The sequence below is a fragment of the Microcaecilia unicolor genome, chromosome 5, assembly GCF_901765095.1.
Source record: "Microcaecilia unicolor chromosome 5, aMicUni1.1, whole genome shotgun sequence".
Taxonomy (NCBI): Eukaryota; Metazoa; Chordata; class Amphibia; order Gymnophiona; family Siphonopidae; genus Microcaecilia; species Microcaecilia unicolor.
Genome location: NC_044035.1, coordinates 258,768,289 through 258,789,020, shown reverse-complemented (window position 1 = coordinate 258,789,020; position 20,732 = coordinate 258,768,289). Strand labels below are relative to the sequence as shown.

Genomic DNA, 20,732 nt, shown 5'->3' with positions numbered 1-20,732 from the left:
CTGCAGATATGTGCCAAATGGGGCAAGCCAGTGATGGATCTTATGGCGACCAGTTCCAATGCCAAAGTCCCATGCTTCTTCAGCAGACGGAGGGATCCTCGCTCTGCCGGGTTGGATGCCTTGGCTCAATCCTGGCCCCTGGGCTTGCTGTATGTCTTCCCTCCGTGGCCCTTGATAGGGCGAGTACTCCTGCGGATTCGGCTGCATCCAGGAGAAGTGGTGCTCATCGCCCCGGATTGGCCCAGGAGGCCTTGGTATGCGGACCTCCGACAGATGCTGTTGGAGGCTCCTTTTCCGTTGCCTTTGGTTCCGCACCTGTTGTCACAGGGTCCGGTGGCCATGGAGGACGCCTGCCGTTTTGGTCTTATGGCTTGGCGAGTGAGAGGGCACAAAAGAGAGAAAGTCTACTCAAATAAGGTAATTTCCACTCTCCTGCAGGCCCGTAAGCGCTCCACTTCCTTGGCTTATGCCAGGATTTGGCGCCAGTTTGAAGTCTGGTGTGTTTCAAGAGCGCTTTCTCCGTTGCGGGCTCCTGTCTCGCCGATTCTGGACTTTTTGCAGGATGGTGTACACAAAGACTTGGCCTATAATTCCCTGCAGGTGCAAGTGGCAGCATTGGCCTCCCTGCGTGGCAAGGTTGAAGGCGTGTCCTTAGCTGCTCATCCAGATGTGGCACGGTTTCTTAGAGGGGTGCTTCGGCTCCGTCCTCCCGTGCGGGCACCTTGTCCAGCTTGGAACCTGGGGTTAGTATTGAAGGCCCTTCAGGGGGCTCCCTTTGAACCGCTTCGGCGTGCTTCAGAGAAAGATTTGACACTGAAGGTCGTCTTTTTAGTGGCCATTACCTCGGCGAGACGGGTGTCAGAGCTCCAGGCGCTGTCCTGTAGAGACACTGTTCTGCAATTCTCAGAGTCAGGGGTCACGGTTCGGACCGTGCCTTCCTTCATGCCTAAGGTAGTTTCAGCGTTTCACCTAAACCAGCCTGTTTTTCTTCCCTCCTTTGTTGAGGAGGAGTTTCCAGATTCATTTGGGCAGTTGCACCTTTTGGATGTGCGCAGGACTCTGTTGCAGTATCTGTGAATTACAAATTCTTTCAGGACCTCTGATCATCTTTTTGTGCTGATTGCAGGTCCTCGCAGAGGGTCTTCAGCGTCTAAAGCCACTATTGCCCGTTGGCTCAAAGAAGCTATCTTTTCAGCATATCTGCTGTCTGGCCGGGCTCTGCCTGCAGCCTTTAAGGCACACTCCACAAGAGGTATTTCCTCTTCCTGGGCGGAAACTGGAGCACTATCTCTTCAGGAGATTTGCAGTGCTGCAACATGGGCTTCTAAGCTCTCTTTCGCCCGACATTACAGGCTGGATGTGGCTGCCAGCAGGGATGCGCAATTTGGAGCACAGGTGCTAGCGCGTGGTGTGGCTTGTTCCCACCCTATTTAGGGATTGCTTTGTTACATCCCATACGTAATGGCTTCATCTGCTTGATGACAAGGAAGGGAAAATTAGGTTCTTACCTTGGTAATTTTCTTTCCTTTAGTCATAGCAGATGAAGCCATGAGCCCTCCCTGTATGATTGTCTGTATTGCAGTGATTCTGATTTCAGGTGCTGTTCTTGTTTCCTGAAGTTATATTCCTTCCTTGGGGAGTCGGAAAACAGTCTTCAGGATTCTTGTTATAGGAGAATGAGTTCATTCCCTCCAGTTCATGTTTTGGGAGGATGAGTTTATTCCCTCCAGGAGGATGCAAGGATTCCCTCCGTTTATACAAAGTGGAGGACGAATTTATTCCCTCCAGGAGGATGAGTTCATTCCCTCCTTTTTTGAGTTCATGCCCTTGTTAAGGGGCCATCGTTCGCTGTGAGGAAAGTTCATGTTATTCCCATTGCGGTTTGCCATACTGCTTTGGAAGCTTCAAATACTGAAGAGGCAGTGGAGCTAGCTGGCCATGAGGCACTGTGAAAAGTTGAGTGCTCTCTATCTCCCCCTGCTGGTTGATGGACACAACCCATACGTAATGGCTTCATCTGCTATGACTAAAGGAAAGAAAATTACCAAGGTAAGAACCTAATTTTCCCATACTTTTCTTCCTGCTAAGGGGCAAAGTTTGACAAACAAGTTGTAGGTGAGAGCTTTTCACTGGACACACTTGCCTTTAATCCTTTTATCTGCTGGATTCCCCATCTGATGCAGAAACAGATATACAGACAGGATTTTTATTATTAGCAGGACCTAATTACTTACTTTTTTTTTTTTTTTTTTTTTTTAGTTGTTGGATATTCTTATAACAAGTGTCCTTACTAGGAGTTTGTGTTTTTATAAAGTCTTTAAATTTCTTCTGGAATCCATACTGGTACAGTTTAGAGCCTTTGATGCTGAAATGGTCAAAGCTGGGGAGTGCGGGTAGGGGGCGGGAGATGGGAGAATAATTTACAAAGAGGAGGTGAATGGTGGACCAGGCAGTATGCTCCTGGATTTATCAGACACTTCTACTGTTTGTACAGAGAGTTGACTGAGCAGGTGTGGTTCACAGTGAAAAGCTTGAAGATAAGAGCTAAGAAGTAGAGCAAATTGGTGTTTGGTTTTTTTTTTCACTGACTGGAGAAATATCCAGCCTGGCTTTAAAGAAGACTTGCTTCCTGTGCTGCCCAGTTTTTTACAATTTTTTTGACGATTTTGATATTTTTGTAGCACAAATTTAAGCATATGTCATGCAAAGACTTTCACATGTATTTCAGAAGCCAGCCAAAGTTGTTCATGCATATCAGCTCTTCTGACATTGGAATTTATTAACAGCCTTTATGAAGAGATTCACCCAAGGCAGTGTACAAGCAGGTATAGTTTAACATCAAATTTACAGTTTTATTAACAGCATAACATTAGTAAAATGACCAAATATAAACATAAATTTAATAAATGAGGTAAACTTGGAAATCACAAATTGAAGTCTGATGCAATAGTATCAGAAATATACACATTTAACAGCACTGCAGAACAACAAATGTGCTAAAATGTCAGTACAGTACAAACAATACTGTGATAGATAGCATGGAAGAACATTCAGATAACACAGATATAGTATGATTTCAGCACAATACCGATGGAACATCTAATAAACAGTCATTAGAACGTTCAAATAACATAGATATGATGCTAATGCTTTTCTACAATACAGCTTACCATGTAACCGAGGTGCCAAGTGCAGATAAATAGATTAGAAAAGGTTGGTAGTACAGAGTCAGTTGGGATAATTAGAAATACGCTTGGATTCAGACTTGGTCAAACTGAAATCTGGAAGCTTTTGAAAAGTAAATTTTCTACTGCTGTACTGTGAGTTAGGGCCAGATGCACTAAACTTTAACGACCCTTTTACAACCCTTTAACGAACATGTTTTAAACCATGACGTGCATTAAAGGCCTTTTTCCGAAGACGAAAGCAGCTAATGCAAACGGAATGCAGATGAGTAAATTGTTTAGAAACCCTATTGGAATGAGATGCACTAAAGTTTTCCACTTGCCCTAACGCATGAAAACTCCGGGAAAGCTAACGAAAGGTCTGTACCTCTTGTTAGGGCTGCCCGGCCTAAAAAAGTAAAACGTAAAAAAAATAATAATAATAATGGGGGGGGGGGGGGGGTCAAAAACGCTCGTCAGGAGCGTCTTTAAATGTAAAAACCAAAAAAAAAAATCGGGAGAGGGTAAAAACGTTCGCCAGGAGCGTCTTTAAATGTAAAAAATCAGGAGAGAGTAAAAAAGCTTGCCAGGAGCGTCTTTTACTGACGTCCTTGCCCCCCCCCCCACCCAAGGTCGCCGCTGCTCCCTGCTCCCCCCTGCCTCAAAAACACAAGTTGAGGCAGCCCGGCCCCCCTCCTCCCTCCCTCCCTTCCTTCCTTGACAGCTCCCGCCATCCTCCGCCCCCGTGCCCTGCCCCCCTGAGGTCGTTGCCGCCACTCCCCCCCTCCACCGGCCCCCCCCCTCCGTCTTATCGGGCCCGTGCAGCGCCTCTCACCTCTGTGTGAAGGCGCTGCACGGGCAAGAACAGCTGATCGGCAATCAGTGATGCCTCCTACGATGTCCCTCCGTTCTTCCTGGGCCCGCCCTCCTCTGACGTAAGCAGCCTCCTGACGAGCGGGGAGCAGCGGCAACCTCGGGCGGGCAGGCGGGCAAGGACGTCGGTAAAAGAGTTTTTTTTTTTTTTTTTTTAACTTTTTTGGCATGTGCAGCCAGCATAACACTTGGCTGCTCTGCGCATGCTTTACAGGCAGATTATCGACGGGGATTACATTTCTTTAATGCATTCGACTTTAGAATACTGCACCGAACATGTGTGACTTGTTTTTTTAGTGCATTCTTCGTTTTTTCAACTTCGGTAAGGACTTTTACGTTTGGTTGATGCATCTGGCCTTCAGTCATTGTTGATGTGTGTTCATTAACTAAAAGCCATTTACACATTTGCTGTGATTTAGTTATTTCTTTAGCAAAGGTAGCAACCAGTTTTATTTTTTGTGCCCTCTCTTTTTGTCTCTGCAAATATGGTAACCCTACGTGATGAAGCAATTTTTTGTTGATTTTTGTGTTTTGTGAGTCACGGATATCTTCATCCCCTATTTTATTTTTCCTACCCTATGGTTGCCTGTGCTTGACCCAGCTGTGTTTATTTACTAAGACATAAGAAAGCTGGTTAGGCATAGTGCCATGTACAAAGTTCAGGAACTTAATGCCTAGCAGCAGCTGTACTGCTTCTTTCAGCTGTGCCTGGGATGGAAAGTTTGGTGTGTTCTTAATGGCTACAGTTTATTTCAATAATAGATTAGTGTATGAAAGCTGTTGGATTGGAAAACCATTGGGGACTGAAATCTTCTACTTTCTGACGTATTTATTTATAGGAGATGTATCTATAACAGAGAAGGATCTGTACAGCCATAGTGAGCGTCACAGCGCTGCGTACGTCTAGTAGCGCTATAGAAATGATAAGTAGTAGTAGTGATCAGTGGTTCAATAATCTCCATGACGCATTACCAGTATAATTCTCCCCCCCCCCCCCCCCCACAGTACCATTTTGAGGACCAATAGCGTAGCCAGACCTCAATTTTTGTGTGAGCCTGGGGATATGACCCACACATTTCCTCTCTGCCCTCTACTCCACCCCTTGCCAAAAAGCAGTAAAAACTTAATGCCTTGGCTGGCAGGGGTCCCAGGGCCCCACCAGTTGAAGAGTCCTCTCTCAAGTCCCTCTGAGCAGTCTCATCCCCGTGGCAGACAGCTGTGCATTTCCAGATGCCAACACTGGCACTGCCCCCCCCCCCACCATGCATGCTCAAGTTCAACCAGCATCCATCCCCTCCCCCGTGCACGCATACGCGAGGATGCCAATTGAACTGAGCATGCGTGGGAGGGGGGAGTGCTTCTGTCTGCAGCTGGAAACGTTCTGCTGACTGCTACAGGAATGAGTGCTTGGGAAGGACTCCAACGAGACACCATGACTGGGTAGTCCTCGGACCACCTGTATATCTACGCCACTGTTGAAGACCACGTTTGAAGTTGGAAGAGGGGAGCCAACTGCCTCTGTTCGGACTCTCACTAAAGGTGTGCTAACCATCCTGGTGACTTTAGTGGTGCCACCTGTCTATCAGCGAGGCATTTTGGTGCAATTGGTAGGTCACTTGCCTATTGCCTCATGATCTGAGTTCAAATTCCTTGCTGAAATTCCTTCTGGCCTCTGGCCAACTGGGCCATCCACCCACTTTCAGTCAGTAAATGATACCTGTGGGGTAAACTTGGGGAAGACGATGGCAAACCATCCTGCTAATAGTCTTCTAAGAAACCGTCTTGCAAAGAGTGGCCCCCATAAGTTGTTTTTGACTTTGGTACTTTGGTACAGAGGACGACCTTTATGTTTACCTGTCTACCAGGAAACGGTGAGCCCAACCCCTCTTATTTCATCTAATACACCTAACTTTCAGCTGGTCACATTTTTTGATGACTCAGTCTGAGCTGGCACTTTACCCTTTCTTATTTATTTATTTATTTATTGGAATTTATTAACTGCTGTTATGAAGAGACTTACCCAAGGCAGTGTACAGCAGGTACAGTTTAACATAAAACTTACAATTTTGTTATCAGTATCACAATAGTAAAATAGCCAAGAATAAACATAAATATAATAAACGAGGTAAACTTGAAAAAGGTAGAACTTGAAACCTAATAGAACTACCGTGAAACAGTATCAAAAATATGCACATTTAACAGCACTGGAATTCATATTGTATATGGTTATTAAGTTGTAGTTTAGTTTATTTTGATTAATTTGACCTTTGCTTCAAGCTCACGTTATACAACAGAAACAGCTTTCCTCACCCAGATCAGCTTAATTACCATATTTTTATGCATATGATGCACACACACATATAACGCATGCAAATTGTGAGTCCATGTAAAAATGAGCTGGTATAACTTGCCCAATCATACAGCGTGCGCTATGCCGGCTTATTTTTCTAAGACTTGCCAAACTAAAGCATTTGTTTTTAAAGGCTTTTCTTTTTAGGTCCTTGCAGGCATTGTTGCTGCATGAAACTTCCAAAATGAAAAAGCCTTAAAAACAAATTTGCTAATTTTGCAAATAGGCATAGCTTAGTAAAAATAAACTAGTACAACACACCCATGCATATATCCATACAGGGGCGTGCACAATTTATAAAAAGGCATATACCCCCAAATTCTATATATCGCGCCTTAATTTCCACGTGAAAATTGAAGCGTGTTGTACAACAATGCATGTAACTTAATTGGTTAGATGTTAACAAGCAATTAGCAGCACTAATTGGCATTTAATTAAAATTTACATGAACTCACTAAGAAGATTATATATAGATATAGATATAGAGATAGATAGATATATAATAGCATATGATTTGCTGATATTTCAGCGCCGATATCTGCGCAAATCCATTTACGCCAACGAAAACCTGGTGTAAATATCAGTGCATAGATTTAGGCGCACTGGGCCATATTCTATAACTAGACGCCTACATTTTGGAATGCCCATGAAAGGCCCATTTCCCCACCCATAACCTTGCGCCTTTTTGCTTCCTTGCATTAGAAGTTTGGCACACATTGTTATAAGATATGCTTAACGAGTTCGCCTAAATATTAGTGCCAATTAATGATCATTATTGCTTAAGTGCTTGTTATCAGCGCTCATTAGCTTATTAAGCCAATTAAGTTATCTGCAGTGTTATAGAATCCGCGCTGATTTTGGTGCCTAAATCTAAGCGCACTATATAGAATCCGGGGGGGGGGGGGGGGGGGTAAGTGTATTCTGGAATGTGGTGCATGTAAATTCCAAGTCACATAGTTGAAAAGGGTGTTTCTACAATCTATATGCGTTATTATAGAATACACCTGCTCTGTGCCTAATTTAAGCATCAGGATTTACGCCAAGTAAAAGATGGCTTAAATGGATGTGACCAAATTTGGTCGCATGGAGAGGTGCTTGGCGCATTCTATATATCACGTGGAAATTTAAGCCTATTCTATAAAATTTAGGCATACTTTAGAGATACGTCTAAGCATATTTTTTTTACCACGTGGATTTTTCAGGCGCCATATATAGAATCTAGCCCATAGTGTGCATGTTATACGCCTGAAAATACGGTACTCAGACTGGACATCGGTGAGTTCTATGTAACCTATGGGCCTTGTTAAGGCAATTTCTGGAACCAGAGTCAATCAATCCTTATTGCTTTTTGAATCTCTCTATATAAAAAGCAACACCAACGTTCTATGAAGCCTCCAGCCGGAAGTGTGAAGGGGGCGAGATATCCGGTTTCCCTATGAGTGTCTGCCCCGCCCTCTCTGTAACACAGTCAGTGAAGGAAAGCAGCAGAGCACGAAATCAAATCGCTGGCTCTGTAACAGTGAAGGACTCAGAGGGGGGAGGAGGGGGGAGGAGGGGGGAGAGGCCAGAGGGCAGGGACACACACACTCCCACATGCACACAAAAGAAAACATTGCTAGCCCCCGTTTCATTTGCATCAGAAACGGGGCTTTTTTACTAGTATTTCTATAATTGTTTTTTCATGTTGAAAGTATAGAATATATTGTGTAGATCAGTGAAAGAAACTCCTACCTTAAGGCATTTGGAAATTGTTTTTAGACAGCAGAATGTGAAAAATGTGCAAAGGTGTGAATACTTTTGCAAGACATTGTAGCTTTAGTAGAACTATAGAAAAGTATTTATTCAAAAATGTGTTAGCTGTTTATAAACAAATTATAAGAAGTAGGAGTAGAGCCACACCATTGGACAGACTGTGATGTTCCTCTGTGGTCTCCTGCATACAGATAAGCTGGCACCATGCATCCTTCAAGAACATAAACATTTTTCTTAGCTCTTTCTCACACCTACCCCCAGTGCGCATACACTCATAGCTCTCTTTTGTAAAATTACTTTTCCCCTATCCCCCCTCCCACACACAGCTCTGTGACTGTCTTCATCTCCCCAGCTTTTTTTTTTCTTTTCTCCATCTGCACATACCTAACCAGCCCAACCCTGTTCTCCGCCCCCCATGCGGCACTTCCATAAGCGTGTGCATCCCCCCCCCCCCCCCCCCCCACAACAGCACCCTCACCTGGTGCAAATCATCGCAAGCAGAGGAGGAGAGTGGTTGCATGTTGTGCCCTGTTCTCCTCCTCTGCTGCTTTGGTGCTAAAAGCAAAATTTGGACCAGGCGGGACACTGTAGAGCAGCATGGTGCCAAGTTTTTACATTCAGTGCTGAGTGGCAGAGGAGAAAGATTTGGTTCAATGTGCAGCTGCTGTCATCCTCCAAGGTTTGATTAGCGCCAGGCCAGGGCTGGGATTACATGTGTGTTGTGGGAGGGAGGGGGAGGAAGAGCAGAATGATAAGATGCAAGGGGGGGTTGCCACAACGGGGGTTCTGTATGCGCTGACCAAGGTGGGGGGGAGAGGAAGGGACTCCATGGAAAGCAACACAGAAAACCTTCAGGAGAATACATTCTTGAAACGTAAAAAAAAAAAAAAATCGTCTAAAGCAACAAAAAAACAAGGAACCCCTCCCCCCCCCTTTTTTTTTTGAGAAGTTGCAGGAAATCCAAATATGTGCAGGCAGATTACCTTTGCTCTCTGGTTGTCTAGCCCTTCAAACAGCTGCTGTATAGCTTTTTGCTGTTTTGCCGATTCTGCCTTCTCAAGGTTACATGTTAGAGACTTAATTATATGTGTGAGTTTCGTCCCGCATTTTATACTGAGGTATTGAGTAATTGCAATCATTGTATATCTACCTTTGGTGGATCCATTTGTGTATTTACAATTGTGCCATTATACTGCGGTACTGCGTAAAAGCTGCAGTGTGTACCTCAAAATATCATGCTTTGTGTTTCATGGGGTGCTTTCTCCTTTTATCATCTGCTGAAGTTGTTTTAACTCTTTAGTTTTGAATGTCGTTCCTCCTTTCTCCTTTTTAATCCAGTTAAGTTAGGACCAGGGCTCAGATTCTGGTACCATGAGCCTTAGGGGTCCTTTTACAGAGCTGCAGTACAAAGTGGCCAGTGGTTGTGTTAGGCATGTGGATTGCTGCGCACCGAGGCCATGTTTTAGCATGGCCATAAAAAGTCTTTTATTTCCATTGGTGTCCTTAATGGCCGAGTGCTAATTTCACAATTAGCATGCGGCCATTACTGCCACCTATTTACATGACGGTAAGGGTTCAAGCGCTAATCCGATGGTAATCAGGTAGCACATGGTGATGGACGTGCGCTGCCCAATTACCACCGGGCACGCCTACTTCCCGCCCACCGCATAGAAAATAGTTTATATTTTCTAGCACGGGATACGGCGTGTGCTGAAGGCAGAACTACAGTGGGGCATCTGGCCACGCCCCACAGTAGTGCTGTTTCACCGTACACTACCCGTGCGGTAGCCCTATCACCCTTTAGTAAAAGGGCCCCTTAGTGATTTAGCAAACCTTCTCTTCCCCTGTGATCGTCACTATTTTTCAAACAGGCACCACTTTGGCAAAAGAAAGTCCGTCACTGGACAAACAAAGTGACAACAGGAGGTCCCCCACTTGTAATGCTGTTGGCCCAACTGTTCAAATGCACTTGGAGTGTTTCTTGTACCTGAAACAAAAGCTACTCTCCCATGTTCGCTTACTCTCAGTCCATGTCCCTCACATATTTATTCCCTTAGAGGGTCTTTTACTAAAGATTAGCTCATGTTATCGGAAGCAGAGCCCATAGGAATAAAATGGGACCTGCTGCAGATAACTCAAGCTAATCTTTAGTAAAAGAACCCCTTAGCTTGTCTTACGCAACCCCCCCCCCCCCCCCAACACACACACACAACACTCCACATTTTATTTCCTCACTACACACACTATTCCGAGTGGCCTAGTGGTTAGAGCACCGGTCTTGCAATCCAGAGGTGGCTGGTTCAAATCCCGCTGTTGCTCCTTGTGATCTTGGGCAAGTCACTTAACCCTCCATTGCCTCAGGTACAAACTTAGATTGTGAGCCCTCCTGGGACAGAGAAATATCCACCGTACCTGAATGTAACTCGAGCGACTACTGAAAAAGGTGTGAGCAAAAATCTAAATAAATAAACTAAATAAATATTCTAACTCCATCCCTGCTTGCCTCAGCTTTACCCACCTGTCAGCTTCCATCATTCTGTCTCCACTCTCCCTCGCTTTCTCTAGAGGTTTGCTTACATAAGTGATGCCATACTGGGACAGACTGAAGGTTCATCAAGCGCAGCATCCTGTTTCCAACAGTGGCCAGTCTAGATTTACAAGTACCTGGCAAGATCCCAAAACAGTACAATACATTTTATGCTGCTTATCCTAGAAATAAGCAGTGGATTTTCCCCAAGTCCATCTTAATAATGGCTTATAGATTTTTCTTTTAGGAACCTTTTTTAAACCGTGCTACTGGGGCAAGAAAGTTGAGAAGCCATATTTAAGGTCAGTGGGAGCTGCCAGTGACTCCTGGGCCCTACATCAAAGTGCACTGCTTTTAAAGTGTTGAGTTTAGATATTTTGCCTTTTCTGAAGCATGAGATTTGAATACATGGGTTTCTGAAACTTAGAGAGGACGGTTATCAACTGGGTAAAACTAGAGGTGAGGCTCAACAATGCACTTTGGGGAAAAAAGGTGTTAGGTTTAGGGGCAGGGTTTGATCAAAGGAGACAATAGCTTGAATAATTTAGTGTTCAGGCCTATTGTGGTGGTCTTCATGGGGAAGTACCCCTAGAAAGGCAGAGGCACATATCTGTAGGTACTTTTTTCATGGCCGGTTTCAAAAGGACTTGTATGGTACCTGCCTGTGGAATTATGAAAATAATCTCCAAAATGTTACCAACTTCCCTAGTTTGATAAATTTAATAAAACTAAAATTGTGGGCACGGTGGGGGAGGTGGGAGATACCATGAATTATGGAGGACAAGGGCATGGGCTTAGAGCTTCGAAAAGCAAGGAAAGAAAGCACTAAGGAGTAGATAGTCAAACTGCCTGTATTTCAGCAAATCCTGTGAGTAGTTTTGACCTGTGGGATTTGCCACAATAATTGAAGAAAAGTCACCTGTACTTTTCCTTTGATTATTGCTCCATGAAAAAATACCTGATCAAACTTGTGGCTGCTTTTTGTATAGATACTTTTTCTAAAGGCAACACTAAGCACATAATTTTCTGCCCTGATTAACCATGCCCTGCAAAGGGCTCCTAAAATATGCAATGGTGACATACACACACTTTCAGCTATATATGTTGGACAACCATTGAAGCCCTTTCCACTGGTAGAATGTTGATTTACTCACAAAAATGAACTTGCCCTTGGTATAGATTCTATTTTTCTGTACTTTCTGTGTCTTGATTAAGTTTTTATAGGATATAATCATTTTATTTTACTCTCCCTTCTACCCACAGCTCTCTGTTCAGGGAGGACAGTGAAGGTACCGAGCGGCCCTCTTCTCCGGGTTGAGGGCACAGAAGTGACCATTCCTTGCAACGTCAGTGGCTACGATGGGCCCAGTGAACAGAATTTTGACTGGGAGGTTTCCAGGGGGGGTGGCCCAATACATATCGTGAGCACATGGGACCCCGAGTTCACAGATCAGCGGTACGAAGACCGAGTGAGAAACAAGGACATTCAGCTGAAGAGAGAGAGCAACGATGCTGTTGAATTGCAGTTTAAAAACATACAGGCTGCTGACGAGGGGCAGTACAAATGCTCTACTCCCAGCACAGATGCCACAGTGGATGGCAATTATGATGACTCAGTAATGCTGAAGGGTAGGTTGCTGAATTCTTAATGGTGCTGGGCAAGAAGGGATGGACCAATTGACTATGACCTGGTACTGATTCTCTGAGTTATGGCTGACCAAGATGAGCCAAGTCATCTTGTTAGAGCTTGGTATTGAACCCTAGTCCTGATTCTGGGTCTGAGCAGACCTGTTCTAGAAATCATACGTGGCAGTCAGGAGGCACCCCACGTTCATACATGGTGAATATTTTCCCATGTAAAGGTAGTACTGTCTGGTAATGATTTTGATAAGTAGTTCAGTGTGATTGCCTCGTGTAGAGATTTTCAACCAAGTCCTTAGGACACACCCATCCAGTCAAATTTTCAAGATATCCACAGTGAATATGCACGAGATATAGATTTGCATACAATGGAAGCAGTTCATGCTAAACTAGGCACATTCATTGTGGATATCCTGAACACCTGACTGGCTGAGTGTGACCCGAGGACTGGGTTCAGGACCTTTGAGCTTTCCTTGCTGTGCAAAAATTACAGGGCCTCTATGATTTATGTTTGAGATTCTTGATATACCACCTTTCAATGGTATACATCTCGGAAAACAGTGTAGGGAGTCCAGGAAAAGACATCTTGAAGCAAAATCTAAGAAGTGCAAAATATTTTCCTTGCATCTGCCAAAACAAAAGGCTGTATTGTTCAGTATGTTTTCACCACTAGTGTGTAATATGTTCTCTTTGCTTTTATCCCTCCCCAAACAGTAATCCCTGATGGCTTAAAAGTAAGTGGAGTAAAATCTCGTTCTGCCTCATTATATAACGTGACTGAGGGAGACTCGTTCGAGCTAGTCTGCAGTGCTTCGACAACCTCTGTTGTGCACACCTTCCTATCTGTTACCTGGGAGCTCCGGGGAGGTGCGACGGGCGATGCGTGGAGCGAAGTCCTTTCCCTTACGCAGCAGGGCCGTTTCCAACCTGGCTACAAGTATGAAAGGCGCTACAGGAGTGGAGATGTCCGCTTGGAAACAGTAGGAAGTGATGGCTACCGCTTGTCGGTGTCTCGTGTGATGCCAACCGACCAAGGCATGTACCGATGTGTTGTGAGAGAGTGGGTCAGAGGTGAGGACGGTTTGTGGCAGCAGATTCAGGCAAAGACTGTGGAGATTGCTACCGTGGATGTCAACCAGAGAAGTGAGTTCCATATATCTCTATGCTCTTAAATGTCCATTGCATTTGCTTTTGCCTGCCAAGATATGATTTCAAGTTTTATATTTAGAAAAAACAGATTATCTTTGGTCTGGAGTATGTGACCTGTGAAGGTGTTCCATATGAATCAGTTTAATTTGGGGGAAGGTACTAGTTCTATGCCTGGAAAAAGAACAGGGGGATTGCCTTGTTTTTTTAACTACCATATATATTTGAGTATAAACCCATTTGACTATAAGCTGAGATAACATTTTTCCCCTAAAAAAAATGGGTGGGGGGAGGGGAGAAATGTTAATTTGAATATAAACCGGGGGTTTGTATTCAAGTATTCCTTCCCTTCTCTTTCGCCCATGGTGACCCGCATTTCTCTTCCCCGTCCCCCCCTCCTCCCCCGGTGACTGGTATGTTTCTCCTCCTCCTACGCTCCGCGGTGACTGACACTTCTCTTTTCCTCCCCTCCCCCGCGGTTAAAGCTATTTCTCTCCCTCTACTATCAAATGTTTGCCTCCCCCCCCTCCCCCGGCATTTTTTCTTACCGGTATCACCTGGACATTGACACTGATGCAGAAGCAACTGCAGGGAGGGCAAGTGCAGGGCCTTGAGCATGCACAGATGCTCAAGGCCCCAGATCGGCTAAGCTTGCAGTTATTCCAGTGTCAGCAGCAGCATCTAGGCAGTACCGGTAAGAAGAGAAATGCCCTTCTCTGCCAGGGGAGGGTGGGGGAGACGTGCTGGTCACCATGAAGGGAGGGAGGGAGGACAGAATAATGTGTCAACTCAAGTATAGGCCAAGATCCCAGTTTTTTTTTTTTTTTTTTTTTTTTTTTTTTGTGGAGCTCAAAAATCTCAGCTATGGTTGAGTATATACTGTATATGCTATATTTTCTTCAAATGGGTCTTAGGCTCTCTGGGGGGTAATTTTCTAAACATTTTTCGCACTTATATGCTGAAAAAGGTAAGAGTGGTGCAAAATGACAGGAACTTGTAGAGTAGGTGTGTTCAATGGAGGAATTATGGTGGAATATGGGTGGAATCGTGACTTACACAATTAATTTTTTTTTTTTTTTAAATACAGATGAACATGTACACTTGCACTCAAGCAGGCATATTGTCCACACCTTCAATGCAGTTGCAATTTGTGCAGGATGAAATAGGTGCCTTGCTGTCCTAATAACTTAGACTGTATTATAAAATTACCCACTGTCTTTCTTTTGAGAACCTCCATATAAGACCTTGATCTTACATATTGTGTAAGCTACTCTATTCGCTCTAATAGGGCCTTTTACTAAGCTACGGTAGTGTTTTTGGTGTGCGCTGATTAGCATGCGCTAAATGCTAGAGATACCCATATATTCCTGTGGACGTCTCTAGCATTTAGACCTCCCTAAATGAGTAATTCCAGCAAAATGGTGCTTCTCAAGCCAGTCCTTGGGGCACACCCAGCCAGTCAGGTTTTCAGGATATCCATAATAAATATGCATGAGATAGGTGCCTCTGTGGTATACAAATTTATCTCATGCATATTCATTGTAGATATCCTGAAAACCTGAGAGTGCCCTCAGGACTGGGTTGAGAAGCAGTGCAGTAAAATAATATCCCTTCAGCAAATAAGCATCCCTCTGGCATGGTAGAATTTGAATTGCAAGTGGTTTGCTCGTTTACCTTCCAGATCCTGTTGCTCTGTTTAAAATGAACCTTTGGTTTCTCACATAATGCCAAAGAAAATGATTTATTTAGCCATGGCAAGGTAAAGTTTATAAGCAGAAGGGAGCAGCTACTCTTAAATTACTGACAAAGTCATTGGCTTGGAACAGAGAGGTGTAAGTTTAAAATTGAGAGATCCCCAATTGAAAACTCTGACTGTGTAGGGTCACAGACATGGAATACGCAGATACAGCACAAGTGTGGGGTCAAGAGCTTGTTGTCAGACCAGGCAGCAAGTTCAGCAAAGTTAGAAAAGTTATTGCACAGGTCAAGCACAGAGCAGTATGATTTGAGGCCTTGCATATGGAAGGCCTGTATTTATTTATTTATTTATTTATTTATTTATTTGTAGCATTTGTATCCCACATTTTCCCACCTATTTGCAGGCTCAATGTGGTTTACATTATTCCGTAATGGTGATTACCAGTTCTGGAAAAGAGAAATACATAGTTAAGAGTAGAGGCGATAGAATGAATTAGATATTCAGGTAAGGACAGATTCATATTATAATAAGATATGAAGGTATCGGATTGAACTTCATACATAATAAAATTAGTTTGAACAATCAGGCGTACTAAACTTCAAATCATAATAAAATTGATATGAATAATTAGAAATAAAGAGTTACGTTTTGTGTATCATCATTATCTTTACTTTTTCACTCTGTCTTCTCTGCTTCTTCAAAATGACAAATGATCCCACTTCCTGACACATGAGGGCCCCTCCCACTGGCTAAATGTGAAATTCGCAGGAGTGTTTTGTGAGCTCAGTATCATACTCGTCTACCAGTTTTAAGCCCAGTCTGTTCACAAATATGGCCCTGGATATATGCATACAGGTGAATTATGCGTTGACTATAGGTATTCTCTTTTGAAATGCACCTAATAAGTTAGAGTAATAAACCTGGGAGAAAAGGGCAGCTGGGTTAGGGGAAGTCAGGGAATTAGATCTATTCCTGTAGCTCACTGATCCATCCCTGTTTTGATGCTTGATGGTTTCATAGCCAGGAGATTCCTGCTTGGAAACACAACATGTAGTAATTAACAGAGCTACAAGCTTGACCCCATGCAGAAGTTGAAACTGAGTTCCATCGTCTTGTAATGAGAGCCTGCTACAGGCAGTTTAAGGATGACTTGAGAAGACAGAATATTTTCCTTGCAAGCTTTTTTTCTATTTACTCCTCTGAGAACAAAAAGAAGTAACGAGTTTGGACTTGAGCGTGTGTGATGCGGACATGCTACGATTAGGCCCATTGATGGGTCCCACAGATTTTCATTTTTGTCAGTGACTTTTGCAGGTGAGTGGGCCCTTCAGCCCCAGAAGGCCAGCAGATCTGTAATTTGTTATTGGCTACTTGTGTGGCTTTTTCCTTTTGCAAGGAAGGGCTAGGTCAGGGCTGAACAGGAGTTTTCACACCACCACTGCTCCAAATGCCAGAGAGTATTTCTGGCTCCGACTCTGACTCTTTCTCTCTCTCTCAGAGGTATGGATTGCAACATTTCATCCAACAACTTCCCAGTATTTACTTACCTATTTCCTATCTTGAATTTTTCATCATTCACTTTGTTATTGATTCCTCATCAGTTGTCAGTTTCCCCCTCTTCCCCCAGTGCTTTTTATTTTAAGTTGTCTGGCTATTTAAAAGCCCTCTCACCCCCCATGAAATGAATTTCAGCGATCTTCTACAAGACCAGAGAGCATGAACCCATTTACTGTAGCAAACTGTCCCAGGTGTATGCTAACTGAGCTGCCATGATAGCCATTTTGCTTCCACAGTAGATGTATATAAAAGATTCAGTGAGCAGCGCGTATGACACAGTAGGGACAAAGTCAGGAGGAGAGCAGTGTTTGTGTGCGGTGGGGGGGGGGGGGGAGTGGGGAGGAATGCACTTTGCATTTGCCTCGAATGAGTTCTGACTCAGGAAGACCTTCACGCTCTTCTTCTTTTGTAATCTAAATCAAGTACAAAATTAAATACAGAGTGTGTCTGAGGCAATTCCAGCCCTTGGTAAAGGTGAAAGGGTTAATTGAACTAAAATCCAAGTGTTTTATTAGAGGTTTCTACCCCTCCCATCAAGTGGGGTCTAAGCAGAAGCCTACATCTTATATATTTGTAAGATCTGGGCTATCCTTTGGGACTAGGGAGCACTGATGTCACTAGACCTGACTTTTTTTTTTTGGGGGGGGGGGGGGGGGAGGCACAGTTCACATGGTTGAGCATTATTAATTTTCTTCTTTATTGGGATTTATTAACTGCCTTGAAAAGACTCACCCAGCAGGGACATTAGGCCTAACTTTAATGGGCAACTTGCTCCTGGTATGTTGACAGGCAGGAGCATCAACGAGTTTCAGGTCTGAGCAGATCTGCACTGGTGGGAGCAGGCAGGCAGGAGCAACAGCGCATGCTGCAGGTGGAGCAGGCCTGAGCCAGGACCATATGCATGATGGGGTGGGGGGGCAAGCCCTCACAACTGTGTTGCTGTAGCACTTCATTCTATGGCAGTTGACTCTGGAGTTTCAGCAGGAGGCCTGCCTGGAGTGTGTATGAATGCGTGGAAGCAGGCTCACATCAATGCTGCTATGAAGTAGTTTAATAATTTAATTAATTATTTGGTTGTTTTATTATTTACGAATTTCTATTCCACCTACAGCCAGGCAGAGTACAAGGTAACATACATTACTTATACAATTACCAAAAATAAAAAAATCAAGTACACACACAAGTATAAAGCAATCTTTAAAAAAAAAATGTAAAAAATGATGGTAGATAAAGACCATATGGCCTATCCAGTCTACCCATCCATACTCTCTACTATCCCTTTCTCTCCTTTAGATGTCCTCTGTTCTTGATCCATGCCCCTTTGAATTTGGATAGTTTTTGTATCCATCTCCTCTACTGGGAAGCCATTCCATGGATCCACCACCCTTTCTGTAAAGAAGTCTTTCCTTAGATTACTCCCATTTCCCCTTCATCTATGTCCCCTCATTCCAGAGCTTGCTTTCAATTTAAAGAAACTCGCCCCCTGTACATTTATGCCATAGAGGCATTTAAATATTTCTATCATATCTCTGCCTTTCTTCCAAAGTATACATACTGAGATCTTTGTCCCCATATGCTTTATGATGAAGTCCACTAACCATTTTAGTAGACACCCTCTGGACTGGCTCCATCCTGTTTCTATGTTATTGAAGGTGGGGTCTCCAGATCTGTACGCATTACTCTAAATGGGGCCTCACCAGAAACTTGTGCAGAAGCATTATCACCACCTTTTTCCTACTAACCCCCTATGCACCCAAGCATCCTTCTGGCTTTTGCTGTCCTTTTTTCTACCTGTTTGGCCTCTTAAGGTCTTCAGATGTGATCACATCCAAGTCCTGATCTTTTTTTCATGCACAAAAGTACTTTACCACCTATATTGGACCACTCCCTCAGGATTTGGAAGTCCAAATGCATGGCCCTACATTATTTAGTATTAAATCTTAGCTCCCAAATTCTAGACCATTCTTCCAGCTTTGCTAGATTTCCTGCTCAAACTATCCAAAAGAACAGACTTGTTCTCATCACTTACACATCCTGGCATAATAGCATTAGATCTAAATATGCTGCTGTGCAGAAGTGTAACTATGTTGAGGGTGTGGGGGGAGTGGAGAGCGGACTACCAACAGCGCCGGCACATATTTTAAACACAACAGATCGCGTCAAAAAATAGTCGCCATCGGAAGTCCGTTTGGGTGAGCGGCTTCTCCCCTGGCAACCCACCTAGCTACGCCTCTGCTGCTGTGCCTTGACATACACAGCCAAGCATATTATTAACTACCAAAGGCCTGAACAAAATGGAGTCTTCCGTTGCTTTTTATTTGCGGTAGTTTCCTCTATAAGTCCAAGGAAGCTTATTCCATGTGGTCCCTAATCTCTGCAAAATTAATTTTGGCCAAAGATGGAATAAATAGTTACTGTGATCCCTGTGATCTTAATGTTTGAGCAGGGTGATAGATTTTCGACACAACTACTCTTATAATAAGGAGCTTCATGGTACAGTGTTTTCTGAATCAATGTTAAGGTCTCAAACAAAGTTGCACAGGTAGCCAATGTGAAGCTTTAAGATATGGTGCAACATGATGGTATCTCAGTATCCCTACAGCCAATCATGCAGTGGCATTTGTTATCAGTTGCAAACTTTGATGTATGCTTGTGAGATTCCCAAATAAAAGGCATTGCAATAATCGAGCCATGATAGAACCAAGCTCTGAACGACAGAGTATTGTACATTCATGTCATAGAATATCTGGGAAGAGGAACTAAGGGGTAAATATTGAATAACAGTGGGTGAATAACAGAATGTGAATCACGTAAATGAACTTACATATATCTGTCAATAAGATAAGAGGAAAACCATGACAAAAACCATGCCAGCTACTCATGCTGATTCCAAACAAAATCCTGTGGTTAAGCATATCAAACCCTGTAAAAACATTAAGTATTATCAAAAATATCAATGACAATCATCCAGCTCTTGGTGAAGAATGTCTTCAGAAGAGAAAAGCAAAGTTTCTGTACTATAAGCTTTTTGAAAACCATACTGATAAGGATCTATCAGTTCAGCACATTCGACATACATATTATCCTGGTTCAATACCATCTTCTCAATTACTTTAGTGATCGCCAAAAGGGAATAAAAGGTCCATAGTCGGTAAGAACTAAAAAATCCAGTGATTTAAGCAGTGGACAAACCACCACAACCTTTAATAAAGATAACATTTTCTCAGAGCTAAGAATTCATAAGCAGTGTAAGGGCAAGGGCAATATCATCATTCAGTTGTCTCAGAATCAATGGAGAATAAATGTCATGTAAAGTCAGTGTGGGGTTCAAAGACTTCAAAATAGAATAGACCTCCAGCTCTGGAACTACATCAAAGGCTAAGATTTTCTGCATCTAGCAGTCTAAAATTAGAGGATAGTGGAATAGTAAATTATACTAGCAGATTTTCAGTCTTGGTGCTAAAAGAGTACAAAGTAAAAAAAAAAAAAAAATCATCCACTGAAAGGGTCTGGCCATCAGTTACAGACATCTTGCCCTTAGTTAGGATCCTTGCTCTGTCTCGGAGTTCTTTGGGCTGGTTCAGAGGTTCACCAATCTTTGTGGATATAACATTTCCTAATAGCTTCACATGTCCTCATTTAGAATGAGATTTCCTCCCAACCTTCTCCCTCTCCCTCACTTCAGGCTTCAAGGTTTTCAAGGTGTCCATTCTCCAAGTGACAGGGTTAGATCCCAACTAACCCTAATATGACCGGTGTGGAGGCTGAGGAGGGAATCTGCAAGCTATAAGGAAGGCTGCTGGCTGGAGATGGATCCGGAAAAAAAATTAATAGAGGAGCTCTAAGCAGGCAACACCTGGCTCACACCACTAGAGCCTAATTTCTGCTGTGACTGGACTGGCTGATCAGTAGTGTGGCTCTGTCTGCTGCCTAAAGAGCAGCCCCTAATTGGCCATCATGTTGAGTGGGCCAGTGCCTCTCTAAGCCCATTTGTATCTACATCTGTGCTGGGGAGGAATTGGG

The 20,732-nt window shown here is 43.5% G+C and overlaps 1 protein-coding gene across 1 annotated transcript in view; it reads left to right on the top strand.

The window, feature by feature from the left end:
- PTGFRN (prostaglandin F2 receptor inhibitor) overlaps positions 1–20,732 on the top strand; it is a 188,994-nt gene that overhangs the window by 66,792 nt on the left and 101,470 nt on the right. The window contains exons 2-3 of the mRNA XM_030204034.1: positions 11,930–12,295; positions 13,022–13,450. Coding sequence (XP_030059894.1) covers positions 11,930–12,295; positions 13,022–13,450 — 795 coding nt within the window. The remainder of the gene's footprint in view (positions 1–11,929; positions 12,296–13,021; positions 13,451–20,732) is intronic.